At 32.6% G+C, this 16,633-nt stretch overlaps 1 protein-coding gene across 1 annotated transcript; it reads right to left on the bottom strand.

Annotated features, from left to right (window-relative positions):
• Positions 1–1,434: 1,434 nt before the first annotated feature.
• Positions 1,435–4,758, bottom strand: LOC141637836 (uncharacterized). Its single transcript, XM_074447255.1, has 3 exons — positions 2,773–4,758; positions 2,162–2,252; positions 1,435–2,051 (listed from the first exon to the last, which is right to left on the bottom strand). Exons 1-3 carry the CDS (start codon positions 4,669–4,671, stop codon positions 1,861–1,863), a joined length of 2,181 nt encoding a protein of 726 aa, XP_074303356.1. The 5' UTR covers positions 4,672–4,758; the 3' UTR covers positions 1,435–1,860.
• Between the last annotated feature and the right edge of the window lie 11,875 nt (positions 4,759–16,633).

The raw sequence follows: 16,633 nt of genomic DNA, 5'->3' as shown, positions 1-16,633 counted from the left end.
CAGAAAAGGGAAGTAGTATGTGGGAAGAGGAGGCGGCGGATCAAGAGTACATTAAGCTTAACTACATATATCATCTATATATGTCCGTACAACTTTGCACGGGTTCTGAGCTAGTTAATGGAATAATGCTGAACTTCTTGTTCTACCCATGAGATTCTAGCTAAAAATCTAGGCGTAAGTATTTCTATCGTAAACAGGCAAAAGAAAAAACACACACACACAACGTACAATCACTAATCCTGGAAATCGATACCACAACCTTCGATATTATTGCAAAGATTATGTTAGGAGCTTTGGGAAAACAATAACAGGAGGGGTATAAAACATCCAGTAAGTTTCCCTTGTGACGGGTCAAGTATCACCCACACGGGTAAATAAGACAAAAGTGTCTAGGGAATTCCAAATGGCTTGTCTTTATCTACCCAATTGGCTTTTATTTGACCTATCACAAGCTTGTGACGGATATTGCCCATCACAAATGAGAATTTATATGTCAGCAAATTGGCTGAGAGAACAGCAAGCAGACAGTTAGTTTGCAGTTAGTTAAGGTTCAGGAATCAGGAGCATTTCAGATGAGTACCTGACCTACTGAAGTTTGGCCAAAATGGGTATGAGATTAACTATAACTGGCTATCTCCATATTGAGTTACCGACTTTCCGGATTTGCTCAAATACCCGACTAATTGTCAACTGATTCCACTTATTCGTAATTGTATTACGATGCATTATGATATTTGGCTGAAATCCATCATATTGTAGCTAACAAGTTCGTATTGTGTGTTCGTAAATCGTACAGTATTACATAAAAAATAAAGCGGAAAGGGAGGTGAGGGGGAAGGGGAGGACTTAGTTTTCCCTCAAAATCATTCCAGGGAAATAATCTGCCAACAGAGGAGTCCATTTTCTGTTCCCTCCAAATCCTTCCACTTCAATATATCTAACCAAATAAACAAAATCATCTAACTTCAAATCCCTCCCTTTCCTTTCCCTTCAAATTCCCTTGTCCGAACAAAGGGAAAAGGTTTCCGGAAGGCATGTTATAATTTTACCATGAAGATTTCACATTTACTGAAACACAGAAATAAAAATTTGCTTTTGTTTAACATTTGCCAATAGAGAAACAGAAGACAGAAAAGGAGGTGAACCGCCCAAAAAAAATACAAATGCCTCACACCAGCTTATGTACCTGAGTCCTGACTTGTTGGGTTATAATTATCAGTTTTCCTAGTGTTAGAACGCTGGACGATATACAACGACCTCATAATAGTTGATGCACCTCACTTATTGTGATCATGGAATGAGGCGCATAAGCTATTATGAAGTCGTCTGTCGTCCTATATTGTCCAGCTGTCTAATCGTAGTAGAACAACAGATAAATATAACCGAACAAGACAACAATAAATGCTTTACAAAGTCGCAAATACAGTGTGATCATAGAGTCAAAAGAACCAAAATGTTTAACTGCTGTTTTGTACATTTTACACGGTATATCAGATCAGATATCGTTTTCTTTCTATGTGAAGTCCTTTCAAATTATTCCTATAACCTAAAATGTAGCAATATAAAGTGCCTTTACAAAAGCCTCCTCTTTGTAACTTCTAATAAGCTGGAACCCAAGAATTTATTACTTCAGCTCCATATATATGTATGAAATTTACGTTTCGGTAACAGCGTTAGAGGAATAATATGGAAGAAAGAGGCAGCATAGGTAGTGGCAGTGGGTAAGAGGGAAATAAGAAGCCACGACGGCTAGCGCTGAGCACGAATCGGATATCAAATGCGAACACCACTTTTGGATTGGATATAATATCAGAATAATCCAAAATTCGATATCTGATATCCGATCCGAAAAATTCCTGATTATATGTCACGAAAGTCAAGCTCAGACATGCATGCGGATAAAGCCTCTCTTACCTGGAGATTATTAGAACCCATGTCAAGAGCATCTTTATAAAGCCTCTTAGCCTGCTGCAATAACTTCACTCTGTCTCTACTGCTGTTTGGCCGCAGTCGTGATCTTTGCTGTAGTGCCATACCCCATCTATATAGAGCTGCAATATCGGCAATGTAATTAAAACCTCACAGAATAAAAACAACACGATGGGGGTTGCGAACTTGCGATTATTGATATTCATAGAAGAAAAAAACGTATTTTGGGTACCTTCTGGTGCACAGACATTGCTCTTGGACATCATCGCATCAAATTTATCGATCGCAGCCATGAACAACTTATCAGCATCTGGAACTGCTTCCTGAATTTTTGAACAGAACAAGACATTAGGCCATCATTTTAGACAAATTAGCATAAACCATATAGCTTTTGTGTTGTGCCTTGTCTACAACATCATCACCGGCCCAGTGTCTTAGGGGCTCACCCACATGCGGATTAAGAGGGTCACGTCACTCAGATGTTTGCAAACATACCCACCCATGTACGGCGTATTAACAACGCAAAAAGGTGGTTTAATTTGCTCTTAGTTGGAGCAAGTTGAAGTGTGCAAACTCACTCTGAGAACGAATCCCTGAGCCAAGTTACACAGACTTGGCTGCCAGTGTCGCCCACAAGGCCACAACTATACTGTGAAAATTCGTGTTTTCCCCAGAGTAAGTTTCCAAAGCCGTGTTGTGTCAACACAAAAGTGTGGCTTTGAAGTAACATAGTCCATGATCGTCCAATGTCTAGCAAAAAGACCATGTTATATAGAACTAACAAACTCTGCCTATCGGAATAAGGTAGAGCGAAGGGAAATACAGAATTAAAAAATGGCTTACAGGTCCAATATCAGCGATCAACTGCGCCCGAAAGAAAAGGGCAAGCCCCCAATTATATAAGGCTCTCAAGTCATTTCCGTCAATTGTCAGAGCTGTCCTATACTTCCTTCCAGCTTGAACTAAGAGAGTCTCACACTCTTCACATGTTTGACCTAGAAGAGTTTCAATCCTATCTCGATTTGGCCGTGCCTCATTAACCGACAAGAGCAAATCATAACTTTCATAACTGAAATTCTCATTTCTTAAAAGACGGTTTCTCAATGCCCTAGTGGTTCTCAATTTCAGCTCTCCATGAAGAAGATAGGTGTTACCCAACTGACCTATAGCAAGCAAACTCATTGGTTTCATAGTTATAGCTTGAGAAAGCAAGTTGGCAGATTTGTGAAGCATTTCTTCGGCAAATATCTCATCATTCCCCACTTTTAAACACTCCTTGGCTTGTTTCAGAAGACCATTCGCTTTTGTGAGGTAGTCATTAAACATCAAATCGTCTGAAACCGTAGACGATGAAAAGGGACCTTCATCTTTCTCCGCTCTAGGTTGGTATTTCCTTGTGTGGAGTTCATCTTCTACATTCATCCTTTCTTGACTGAAATCATCATTATAATTTCCAAAATCCACATTTGTCATGCTTCCATTAGAATCATAACCTCCAATGCGGTCGCCAAAATGCTGTTGGCTACTCCAGGAATTCCCATTCTCCTCCTGTTCCTTGGTGAAGCCAACTTCTTTGTAGCTACTAATTATACTGTCATCTGCTGTCCATTTCCGAAATTCCCTGTGAGACGACATATTAAAGCTAAAACTTTGATTATCCACCAGTCTCGAGCTTTGATAATTAAATCTGTCGTTGCCATCATCTAGAAAACTTCTTGAATCCATTTCACTCATTTTGCGACTTTGTGAAATCCTCTCCATTTCCTGGTTCCTCTCACCCAATTCATTCATTCCGCCATCAATACTCAAACCCACCCTAGAAGCACTACCATTTACACTAGACACGGAGTCTAACGCTTGCTCAACTTCAACGCCACGCATATCTCTTCGTCCTCCCTTATCCACTTCCTTGGCAATACTTCCTCTCCTAAACACATTTCTTTTACTACTCTTCGGCGCTCCATTATCTCTAACAAAACTCCCGAAGAACCCCATCAAATCAAACCCATTCCTCCCAAATTCTTTCTTATTCCGACTACTCTTTTGATTGGACTTCTTCACCGTCTCCTCCAACTCACAACCAAAATCCTCAACCACATTTCTAGCATCTAAAACCAACCCACTAATTGACTCCAACACATCCACATACCTCTCCAACTCACTCAATTCAACACTCTCATCATCAATACCTTTCTTCACAACCCTTTTCAATTCACCAACTTTTACATCAAACCCATCAAACAATTTCTCCAAAATTCTCAACTTTTCAACATGAACCCTAAAAGATTCATCTTTTGAGCTAAACCCTTTTAGGGTTCCATCATTAAAAAACCCTAATGAAAACCCAATTCCAAAAACAATAACAACAGCAGGAAACACAACAATTGATGAAACCCTAATCCTAGAAATTACCAATGCAACAACAAAACCTAAAATACAAGTAAATAAATACTTTTTATCATCAATTCCAATCAAAAAGATCAACTTTTTAAGATAATTTGACTCACCCAACTTGTCTGAGTCAATCTTGACTCTTAAATCGTCCCAACCATTGAAAGAACCCTCTGATTTTGCAGTGCAGGAAGCTCTGAAACAACTGTTAATGGTGGGTACAGTGTTTATTGGAGAAATAAGAAGATTTGGGTGTAAATAAAAGCTGGGTTTGATGTTAATTTGAGGAATTGATGAAGGGAATTTGGGGGGAAAATTAGGGTTTGAGTAATGAGAGATCATAGTCCTCATCACTGGGATTCCTTCTGCTACATTCCATGTGATTGACGATCACAAAGTTTGCGGAGTGAACTTACTACGGAGTCGAGTTTTGAGCATTCATTGGTTCAGTTAGGCTCCGTTTGGCACGATACTTCAGGTAGTTTATTTGACCAAAATTTCAGCTACCTGATTTTTTTGCGAGTGTTTGGCAAGTAGCTTATTTGGTCAAATAAGGTCGACTGAAATGAAATCTTACTCGTAGTAGCATTTGAGAAATCGTATCTCAAATGACTTATTTTCCATTTTGTAACCCTTTATTCTATAATATTAAATAATTTTCATATCCTTTTACGTCATTTTTACCAAAATCATTCCTTTTCAAATTTAGTTTGTCAAACACATTTTTATATAATCGCATTCTTATCGGCTCCTAATTTTCACCTACCTTATCGCTTCCTTTTTCGTATTTCGCTTAGCTTTTTCGTTTTTTTAAATACCTTTTCGCCAAATACCTTTTCGCCAAATACCTTTTCAGACAGTTTTGTTAAACAGAGCCTTAGGCTTGCTGAAGACGGGTCGGAGCAAGTAACGGGTAATGTCACTCACAAAACGGATAGGGGGACAAGGTGGGGTACTCTCATGTGTTTCCCTCTCTCCTCTATTTGGGTCATTTGTGAGAGAAAATGGTATCAATCACTCCAAAGTGACGGATACGTGTCGTCTTCAATGAGATTTTGTTTTTGGTTTTTGGTATAGCATTCGGTTTAGTCGGGATTTAAGTTGGTACGGTTATTGAATTAATGTTACAAATTTTTAATGTAATTTCATTATGACTTGGCTTTTTTTCCCGGTTAAAATGAGTTAAACTAAATTGAATAGAGTTGAGTTTAGCTAAATAAAACTGCAATAATTTATGAAGAGTTTATCTGAACTAAGTTGAACGAAGCTGAATTGAACTGGATTGGATAAAGCCGAGTTAAATCAATTAAGCCAGAAAGAACGGACCGGAGTGTTTTGAGGTTTAACTTTGGAACAAAAAAGAATTTTACAAGATATTTGCATCACGGTCATGTCATTTGTTCCATTATTGTTTATTGCCTCATGACGCACAAATATTATCCTACAATCAGTTGTATAATAGCATTGTATAACCGCCACAAAGTTGTTGAGCTCTTACACAAAGTTGTTGAGCTATTTTACAAGTTATTGAGCTATTTTACAAAGTTATTAAGTTTAAAAATTATTCTATTAAGCTCAATAACTATGTACCATAGCTCGATAATTTTGTTAATAAAGCTCGACAACTTTGTAACAAAGCTCAATTACATTGAATAAGTTGTATATACTACCAGTTATATAATACATTAATTGCTCAGAGTCTTAATACTCTTATAAAGTGAAACACATCGTACCTTAATGAAAAATTTTATACAATCACTTTAAGGATAAAAATACTCATATAACTAAATAATTTACGTTTAGTTTTGGCTGTCCTACAGTAAATTGGCCTATTTGCATACATATATTTCGTACTAGATTAACTTTTATCTTCCCTTTTTTAATGCAAAATAGTTGGTTTATTTTGAAAAAATAAATGTTGAAAATTTTAGAATATGTACGTGTATAAAACTACTACTCCACCATTCAACTTTTATCTTTACATTTTAATTTAATAAAATACGCACATATATTGGAGAATTGGAAAGATACAAATTGAATGAAGGGAGTATATGTTAGGGTAAATTAAGTATAACTCCCTTATATAATCCATTTTTTGAAACTTACACCCTTGTATAAACTTTTTTGAGACTTACCCCTATAAAATGTTACTTTCTTCAAAAATCGCTCTCATTTAATGATTCCGGCTAAAATAACGAGAATATTTCGGCCAAAATTAAAATCTGCTACTTAATTTGTTTTCCTTATGACTTATATTGTGCTTACCTATTATATATATGCTCAAATTAAATCATCCTCCTCTCTCCCAAATCTATTAAATCCTTTTATTCCTCTTTCTCCAATTAATTTTTTCTGTCTCTTCGGTTATCAAGGTCATAATCTTTTTCTCCTTAATTTCAAGTTTTTTTTACGTTAAATCTTTTTGAAAACTGAATATTTGCAGATTTTCAATTAGGGTTTACAATGGCCACATTAGCTATGATTGTCATTATTGGTTGTGTCTCATTAACCATTAAGACTATTATGTAATCTTTTGTTGGATTGGTAATATTAGTTGAATGAAAATGGAGCAAAAAAAAATTGTTTCTCATCTAGGATTAGTTGAACGAAGTTTTGATTGTAGATTAATAGTGTGTTAGTTTTATGAGAAAAATATATAAAGAGATGAGTGGCTGATAACAGTGATAAGCTTCTAATGTGTTTATCAAATAGGATTATACATCCACTTGTATAGTTGTACCATATGCATGGTACAACTAAGGTTTAAGAATCCGAGCTTATATGTATTCTTTCTAAACTAATTTAAAGTTTATGTTTTTAATTTGTAAATGGATGAGCTTAATACTTTCTAATAAAGCTCGTATTATTTAACATAAAACTCGGATACTTTATCGCAAATCACATTTTCTACATTGTACAACATATACAACTAGTTGTATAGTCCATAAATTGTGTTTATGATGTGTTTTTCAAAAGTCTATTGCAAATCAAGGGCAAATTTGTCATATTCTATATTTTTTTTGCCGAAATTATTAAATGGAAACAATTTTTGAACATAGTAACATTTCATGGGTGTAAATTTCAAAAGGAATTATATAAAAACATAAGTTTTAAAAAATAAATTATATAAGAAAATTATAATCAGTTTATCCTATATATTATCCAAGATTCAAAGTCGTGCAGTGCATACTATAATACAACTTGGTCTATAACTCTCATTGTCACAGTTAGATATTTCAAAGGGATGATTATCAAGCCACTCAAATAGTAAAGTCAACATTTAAAGCAAGAGGAACCGAAAGCAATGGACAAAATAAAATAAACATAAAAGGAGTGAAGACGGAGGACCACCTTTTTGTATTATAATCTTATCTTAATAAATACAGAAACATTTCATGCATCCACATTGATCCACGTCACCATATGTAGTTTTTTTTTTCTTTTTTGTTTTTTCCCATAAAATAAATCGTGGGCCCCTTTGCCAGTTAGATGAATTAATTTCTTTTTCATTACAGATTAACCGTGTTTATAATCTGATAAGTTAATATGTTTATATAATGATTACTATTCCTTCCATTTTATAATTTTAATAATATTAAGTAAATAATATAATATAAAATATCAATAATGTTCCCAAAAATTGAACAAAATAAAATTGATAGAATAAGGGCCTTTAAAAAATTACGGAGTAGTTACATCAATCTTAAATAATTCTTTAAGCATGCAATTACCAGATTTACATATTTTTAATTCTAAAAAAGAAATTATCATTTGATTCTCATGAAGTATAACTATTACCAAAGAAAAAAATAACGTAATATTTTTATGACTAATTAAAAATAATAAAGAATCTCAAAAAATTACTTTAAACGCTACAAGGAAAAATAATGAATTTCATCAATACCGCTGAAAACAACAAAATTAAAAAAAAATTGGTTAACACGAACACAAAACAAAACTTAAATGAGTCGGGTTAGGGTTGAACATTTTTACACGAACCCGATACGAATAACCCATTTATTTAAAAGTGACATACTATGTTTCGGTTGAGTCAATAATTCAACCAAACAACTTAAAAATAAGCATTTACATTCATCATTTTTGTGATATTACGCCTATAAAGCTTAGTTTATTTGATTAGTTTATTGGGTTAAGTGGATTAAGTAGTACATTATTTTATATACTTGATCCGTCGAATTTGTCCAAATGTACATAATGTCAGGCCGTTTTTCCAAGCAACTCAGTCATAGCGTCGTCCCAAATGATAAATTCACATAGTGTTCCGTCTTCAATGAGATTGTTAGCTATTTATAATTTTCCATAAGTTGCATTAATATAGTATATACTATATATCATATTTTAACGCTGAATTTTTGCATTTTTTTTTCACGGATTTAAAACATGTCTAAGTTTTAAGCCCTCGCAATTTTTAGACGTGTTTTAGTCAACATTTTTTAAATGTTAATCACTATATCAATGTTCTTAAAAATATAACCGTGCAATTTTTGCACGGGTTGAAAACTAGTACATTATTATTATTCAATTAGTCTTGCTGAAGACGGGTCGTAGTAAGTGACGGATAATGCCATTCATAAAACGGATAGGGGGACAAGGTGGGAGCACCCCTATGTGCTTCCCTCTCTCCTCTATTTGGGTCATTTGTGAGAGAAATTGGTATCCGTCACTCCAAAGTGACGAATACATGCCGTCACAAATGAGATTTTGTGATTATTATTCATCATAAAATGAATGGCGTTTATATTAATTGTATTTTATTATGGGTTTTCATAATACTAACTTCATATTTTTTTGGCCGATATAAAAAATATTACTCGTATATGTGTAATACATTTTCACGAAGTGACAAGAATAATACTGTAATAAGTGTGAAAATTGTAAGGAGTATTAAATAGGCCATAATTCCTTTTACAATCTTATCTATATAAATTCAGAAGACAATACTCATTGTACAGCGCGTCACGTCATAAATGCATTTTTTTTTTTTGAAAATCCAGGTTATGGTGGGACCCATGAGTGTGCAACGTATTTAATTATTCAGATATCCGTCTTTTCGAACATGCGCTAAATTCCGTGTCGCAACAAATTATATAAAATAATCTTATGGAATACTTCTTCGAATTAATATTATGATAAAATTTTATACAATCCGTGTAAAGAAAATGCATAACATTTACGCAGAATTAATTAGAAATGCGATTAATGTGATTAAATTACATATTTTATGAAACAAAATTACACAATAAAATTACAGAAGGAATTACAGTTATATACAGGATCGAACATACAACGGAAATGAATTACAAAAATGAATTACATGTATTTTTGTTAATATTATTGTACCACAAATTCACAACATAATTTTTTAAAATTACAGGGTACAAATTTTCTTTTCCAAAAAAAGATACTGCCGCATATGTACTTGGAATATAAAACTCGGCATGTTAACTATCAGCCGCGCACACCGAAATTGAAACATTAATTATGTACATCGTTGATTTAGACCAATTAGATAGGTACAATATAAATGCAAAAACAAATATACATAAAAAAACATTCATTCTGACCCAAATACATACCCGTGCAATTTTGCACGGGTTTAAAACTAGTTGATATTTGATACCAATTCCCTATATACTAAATGAATAGCCATTTTCGCAAATTTTCCCTCCAAAAAAAATTCCCTATATACTAAATGAATAGGCATTCTTACAAATTTCCCTCTAAAAAACATTTTCCTAAATAAGGTAGCTAATAACTATTTTTTTGGTACATTAAGAAGCTAATAATTAAAATAATTTATTTGACTGATGCTATTATTCAAGAATAATTTGACTCATACTAGGTATAATACAAAATTATAAACCATTTTAATTACCTTCGAGGCAAAAAAAAAATGAGAAAATTTATAAATTGGAATCATTAGCTTTGTGATATAAAAAAAAAAAAAATTTTCAAAAATACTTTTCAACATACTACTCAATTTTCTTAATTAATTTCCAGTTTTAACTTTTTATACTCAAAGCAAAATGCATTGAAGGAAAAAAATAAACAACTAATGAAATACCACCATTATATTTGTAATTTAATATAATGCACGCGGTCTAATCTAGTGTATATATAAATGTCTTTCTTTGTCAAAATAGCGTTAAGGGAATATATTTAGCACTTCAATTTAAATATTACACCCTGTATTCAGTTAATTTTCACACATTTGTTTAATATCATATATATATATTAATCAATATATATATATAAAAGAGGCTTTTTTCAGGCATTTCTAGAGACTCCAACTTTTCTAAAACACGATTTTTATTTTTAATAATTAACTTAGTTGAAGATAATTATTTTGAGCTTATAAAATAATAAGAGATAGTAAATTACAAAAAGATTGAGTTATATAGTATTATTATAATATTGTTGATATACTACGTAACTAATAATCTCATATATATAATTATAATAACTATTGAAAAGTTATCTATTAGTAATTATAAACTATTGAAAAGTTATCTACTTAAATATTATTAATTAGAAATAGTAGGAGTTTTACATGACCTAACAAGCATTTACCCTATATATAAAAAGTTAGAGAGTATATTCTACGTGAGTCAAACTCCTATTACTTGCATCATATATTTAGCTCTCTTAGCTTCTTTATTTTTTTTTACTATTCATTAATGTTGGATGAACGGTCTTATGATATTGATTGGGTTAGCCTATTATATGTTAGGATCATGTCGTTTCTTAGCCAATATTAGACGGTATGTCAAACGTTCTAACATAATTTTATTCGAAATTGCAGGTACAAAGTGTATAACAAGGTTGTCGAATTCATATGTTGAACAAATTAAAGGTAGGTGTCTAATAATTTTTTCGAGTCTGCGTCGATGTAAAAGTAGGCAAGTAGCTAGATAACTTCTTCGTTGTATTTCACAAGTATTACATAATTGCACTTACTTACTCTTGATAAAAAAAATTGCAGATTCTTAACAAGATTTTTCTAAGGGTGGGTTAGTTAATAGTTAATACCTAGGTTTCCAAGGAAGACATTATTTTCTGATCAAAAACATTAAATTTGCAAACACGATTCTACCCTAAAATCTGAATTGATTTGTCATTTTAGGGGCACTAAATAGTTAACGTATAGAGAATACTAAAAAATTATTCCGTAGTAACTTTGGGAGGATGTAATATTATTGTTAAACTAGGGATAGAGAATAGATAGAACAAATAGATGATTAAACAAAAATAAATCGTTTTCTGAGAGACAGTCTTTCAATAAGCTTATTTAGAGACTATGTATCCGGCACTTATTTTATTCCAAATACTTGATCCGTCTTAAATAAGACTTTGTGTTCTAATTAAGCACTTCCCATGTATATGCAGGCCCTGTTTTTTATTCTTATCAATTTTATTCCGCTTCCTAAACTAAATACACGAATACACGACATTAACTTACACGATTTTCCGTCGTGGCAACCGTTGTTGTCAGAATCCTGATTCGATCCTATGATTCTACGATTTTACGATCCAAAAATGCTTGACCGATCCCGAATCCTACGATTCTATCATGTTTGTAGAATATTACGATCCTATCTATTTGTAATTTTCTAGAGGTAGAATCATAATACGATTCTACGATCCTACGATTAGACTCCATAGTAAAATATTAAAATATATTTTTATATAATGACATCGTAAATTCTAAATTTCATGTAAGTTGTAGAAACATGTTCATGAAATGATACTAAACTCATTAACTATCGATATTTTGTGTATAAATAAGTGTTTTGATCTTCAATTATATATTTTTACCAAATAAAAAACTATATTTAGTGAATTTGTAGAATCTTACGATTCTACGATCCGATTCTACCGATTCGATCCTACCCTCTCCATCGATTCAAAGTAGAATCCCGATCCTGACAACATTGGTGGCAACGTTTAAGCTCAGGACATTATAAATGGTATAGAGAGAGAGCAACTTCTACTTGTGTTACTCATTCTTGATTTGTAACCCATCATTTGTAAATAACAAACTATTAGAGTTATTGTTGATAAGATAAATCATCAATTTTATTTCTAAAATCGGATTTTCACAATATATGGTAAAAGAAATATATTAAAAAGTGAAATAATTAGATTTGATTTGGTTGTAGAAAAATAGATTTAATTTGAAATCGGTCAATAGGAGTATTGGATTACTTATCTTACTAGTTGAGATCCCGTGCTAAAGCACGGCTTATATAGTGAGAATTTAAGATATTTATATAAATGAGTTATACTGATAATAAGTTTTAATGTACTGGTTATAATGTTAGTGATATTTTCAAAAAAAAGTGTACCATTTAAAGGACTTTTAGATTAAATTATTTTTGTGCGAACCTTTTTTAATTATTAAAAATAATGAAAGCCGGCTATTATTCAAAAACATAATCTAATATAGAGTCACTACTTATAGGGGATATAAGCATTGAGTTAAAAAAATGTAAGTATATTGTAATGCGGAAAATTTCTGGTGTTACAAACCAATAAAAATGACTTGGTGTTACAAACCAATAAAAATGACTCAAATTGCCATCCTAAATTATAGTAGCAAAGTCAACCGCATTTTAAGAAAGAAATAAATCCAGCATGTAACGTGATTCTATATACTCAGCATGTGTACTGTATATTACGTACAATATCAAAATTATATACGTAGTATATTGTAATGTGATTCTATAAATTATATTAATAATTTTTTGTATTTATTTTCCGTTTTTTTTTTTGAGAAGAAGTTATTTGTTGGTGTATAATTTATATACTCGGCATAGAATAAAAATTGTATAGAATATTATGGGACCCACTTTCTTTTATTAGTCAAATATTAGTCAATCAATTGATCCACTTTATTTTGTACTTTATTTTGTACCCAGTTACATTTTGTACCCAGTTACAATGTAGTGTAGAAGATTGTATAGAATAACATGGAGTCCCACTTCATTTTGTTAGTCAATCATAGCAATTATTATAATTTCAGCATGGCCCACCACTATGTCAATTAATCAAGGAAAACTTTGAGAGTTTCTTATTCTTTTAGTTTAGTGGGGATGCTTTGATTTTATGCTTTGATTTTATCTTCACACATTCACTGGTTTGGTAGACTTTTTTTTAAAACACGATTTATATTTTTAAATAATCAACTCATTTAAAGATAATTCAATGCGTTGAAAATAAAAGAATCGTAAAAAATAATAAAACGGAAAAAAGTTAATTTGAAATTGATTAAATGTATCTGAAAAAAGATTTGATAAAAAACACACATTCCTTCGTCAAAAACCAAGTTTATTCAACCACTGGCACATACGGACCACATAGTAAATTTTGATACATATTTAGCAATTGTATCCTAATTCCAATGATATTTTCTTCCCTAAACAGGTTTCTGTTACCAACATTTAAATATTTGATGAAGATGAATATAAGGAAAAGGAAACTATTCTTTCGACAATTAATGACTATATATAAGGATTTCGAGTTTTAAGGTCAAAGAGGCGTATGTTGTGATATAGGTTACTACGTAATTTTGATTCCATTAGGATTTCTATTGATATAAACTCATGTTATTTAAGAAAATTTTGCTCCACTATTATGAAGTCATGAGTTATTTTACGAAAAAAAAACTTACATTTTACACATGCTTACTTAAAAGCAAAAACACAATTTAGTAACCGTGCAACGCACGGGCATGAAATCTAGTTAGGTATATTTTAATCAAATACATATAAATCATTTATATGGAGAAAGGATAATATAGGATTAAACTTTACAAACAATCTGTAATACCCCGAATAAAATTAGTTTTAAGATATGTATTATAATAGGAGTATCTGAGACTTTATAGACTAAGCTCGTATATTTTTCTGTATACATGAAGACGGCTCCATTTTAGTATTTTTGTCTAAAAGTATATGAGTCGGAACCGTTACGATTTTTACTACGCTATTAGATAATTATGAAAAAGAAAAAGAAAAAAAAAAAAAAAAATTCTACACGTGGCTTAGGGGGGTGACTCACCTAGGATATCATTTAATCATATCCTCATATATACACAAAAATTGCGTAAGGCAATTTGGGCTACGCATAAGAGAACAACATAAGGAGAATCCTAGCAATAGTACGGGGAAGGGCAATAGCAATAAGGTTGTCCGTATATTATATCAACCTTCACAATAAGGTATGATTTCGGGACCCTTTGTCGATATAAATAATTGTTTACCTTTGAAATAAGAGATTAGAAATAATTGGTTATATTAGTTTTATTGTTAATTTCGTCTTATGATTGTTATACTACTCACATGTTATATTATTGACCGTCTTATGAATGTATGCTGTGATAATAGTGCTGTCGTCATATTGCATAATTGGCCAATTGTAGCATTCGGGATACGATTATTGGATTGGGATGACATTATTATATAACCTGTGTACACATGAGGGGCGTTGGCCCCAGGAGCAATAGCTCCAGGAACGTTGGTTCCATATATATAAACTGAGGGCGTTGGCCCAGCGAGCGTTGGCTCAATATATAAACTGAGGGCGTTGGCCATGGAGGAAAATTATTTAGCTTGTGTACACGGAGATGGGTTCTAGACCCGGTGGGAGATTTACTCCGTAATGTCTATTCTTTTCAGTAATGGTATACCGGTAGTAGTGTCATATGAATATGTATATATCCTGTTGGAATGGTAGTCATATAATGTTTTTGGGATACCGGGCTGGTCCCTGACAGGAAATATTTGTATTCTGGTAAGTATCGTATTGGGCAATATAAAGTTGATAATTCCTATTGAGTAAATGTTATGACATAAGGCCGGTGGAGGGAACCGGAGTCATACTCAGCCTGTGGTTGGCTGATTCCGTTACTTTCACTCTTTTTCAGGTACAGGTATCGGGGATGGTCAAGTGTGAGGATTTGACTTTATAGAGGATAATAAGTATAAGTTGTAAATAGTTTTAAGCTTTAATTTATTTATTTCAATTGTAAGCCTTATATTCTTCGGAGGGGGAATACGGCGGTGACGCCCTTGTAATTCCGCTGCTGCCTTTTATTTATAAAGGAGATATTTTGAGCTGCCTGCTTGATTTTCGGGGCGTTACACAATCATATAAGAATTTTCTAGGATTTTCTAGTCACACATCAAGGAGTTTCAGAACAACATACAGTCCATCCCAATGCACCACCGGCATTGTCACAGGAAAATTTCAAATTTTTTAGTTAAAACTATTGATTTTTTTTCGAGATTTCCCTATATTATCACCCGTTTGCTCTGATATAGTTTTTTCCCTACTAACTCCAAATCCCGACTCTTCCACTGCCTATACCAACATTTAAAAACTTAGGCCTCGTTTGGTTACACTCTCAATTCATGGGAATTCTAAACTCACAGGAATTGAGTTTTTGATAACATGTTTGGTTACCCCCCATATTACAAAATGGGGGAGTTTACAATTCCAAGGGAGTTTCCAACCCCTACCTAGGTAATTGGAAACTCCCCCATCCTATTTCCTTAAAATTACACATTTGCCCATTTGTATAAACTAGTTGTCAGTAATATTACGGAGGGGTATATTGGTAATTAGAAACTAAAATCATGTAAATTGACACGGTTCAACCAAACATTGCATGAGAGTTTAATTCCTGGGAAAAACAAACTCTCCCATGACAACCAAACATATTTTTATCCTTTCATGGGAATGGGATGTAGGAGCTGGATTCCGGTGAATTTCAAACTACCACGGGAATTCTATTCCCGCATGAACCAAACGAGGCCTTAATCTAACAATCATACCTTCATACCATCAAAGTAAATACGGAGTATATGTAAATTATTGGCCTAAACAAAGTAAACATCTTATTATTATACCAGTTGATCTATTATACCAACTGGTTGTATATACAACTTATTCAATGTAGTTGAGCTTCGTTATAAATTTATCGAGCTCTACTAACAAAATTATCGAGCTATGATACAGAGTTATTGAGCTTAACAGAATAATTATTAAGCTCAATAACTTGTAAAATAGCTCAACAATTTTGTGTAAAAACTCAACAACTTAAGGCTGTTATAAAATATTACTATACAACTGATTGTAGAATCGTACTCCCTCCAATTCACTGTTTTCTTCCCTATTTCCTTAAACGGATTATTCAGGTTTTCTTCCCCTTTCTTATTTTGGAAACTTTTTACTCTTATTTTATTCATTCATTTCTCCATTATCAAACCCCACCCAACTTTTACTCTTATTT

This window comes from Silene latifolia, unplaced genomic scaffold (assembly GCF_048544455.1).
Source record: "Silene latifolia isolate original U9 population unplaced genomic scaffold, ASM4854445v1 scaffold_150, whole genome shotgun sequence".
Classification (NCBI taxonomy): domain Eukaryota; kingdom Viridiplantae; phylum Streptophyta; class Magnoliopsida; order Caryophyllales; family Caryophyllaceae; genus Silene; species Silene latifolia.
This window is presented reverse-complemented; position numbering and strand designations above follow the sequence as displayed.

Coding starts and splice junctions, on each gene's coding strand:
- LOC141637836 (XM_074447255.1), bottom strand. CDS start 4,671: ATGAGGACTATGATCTCTCATTACTCAAACCCTAATTTTCCCCCCAAA. Junction 2,253..2,772: donor TGATCGCTGATATTGGACCT/GTAAGCCATTTT, acceptor TCAAAAATTCAG/GAAGCAGTTCCAGATGCTGA. Junction 2,052..2,161: donor CAATGTCTGTGCACCAGAAG/GTACCCAAAATA, acceptor CCGATATTGCAG/CTCTATATAGATGGGGTATG.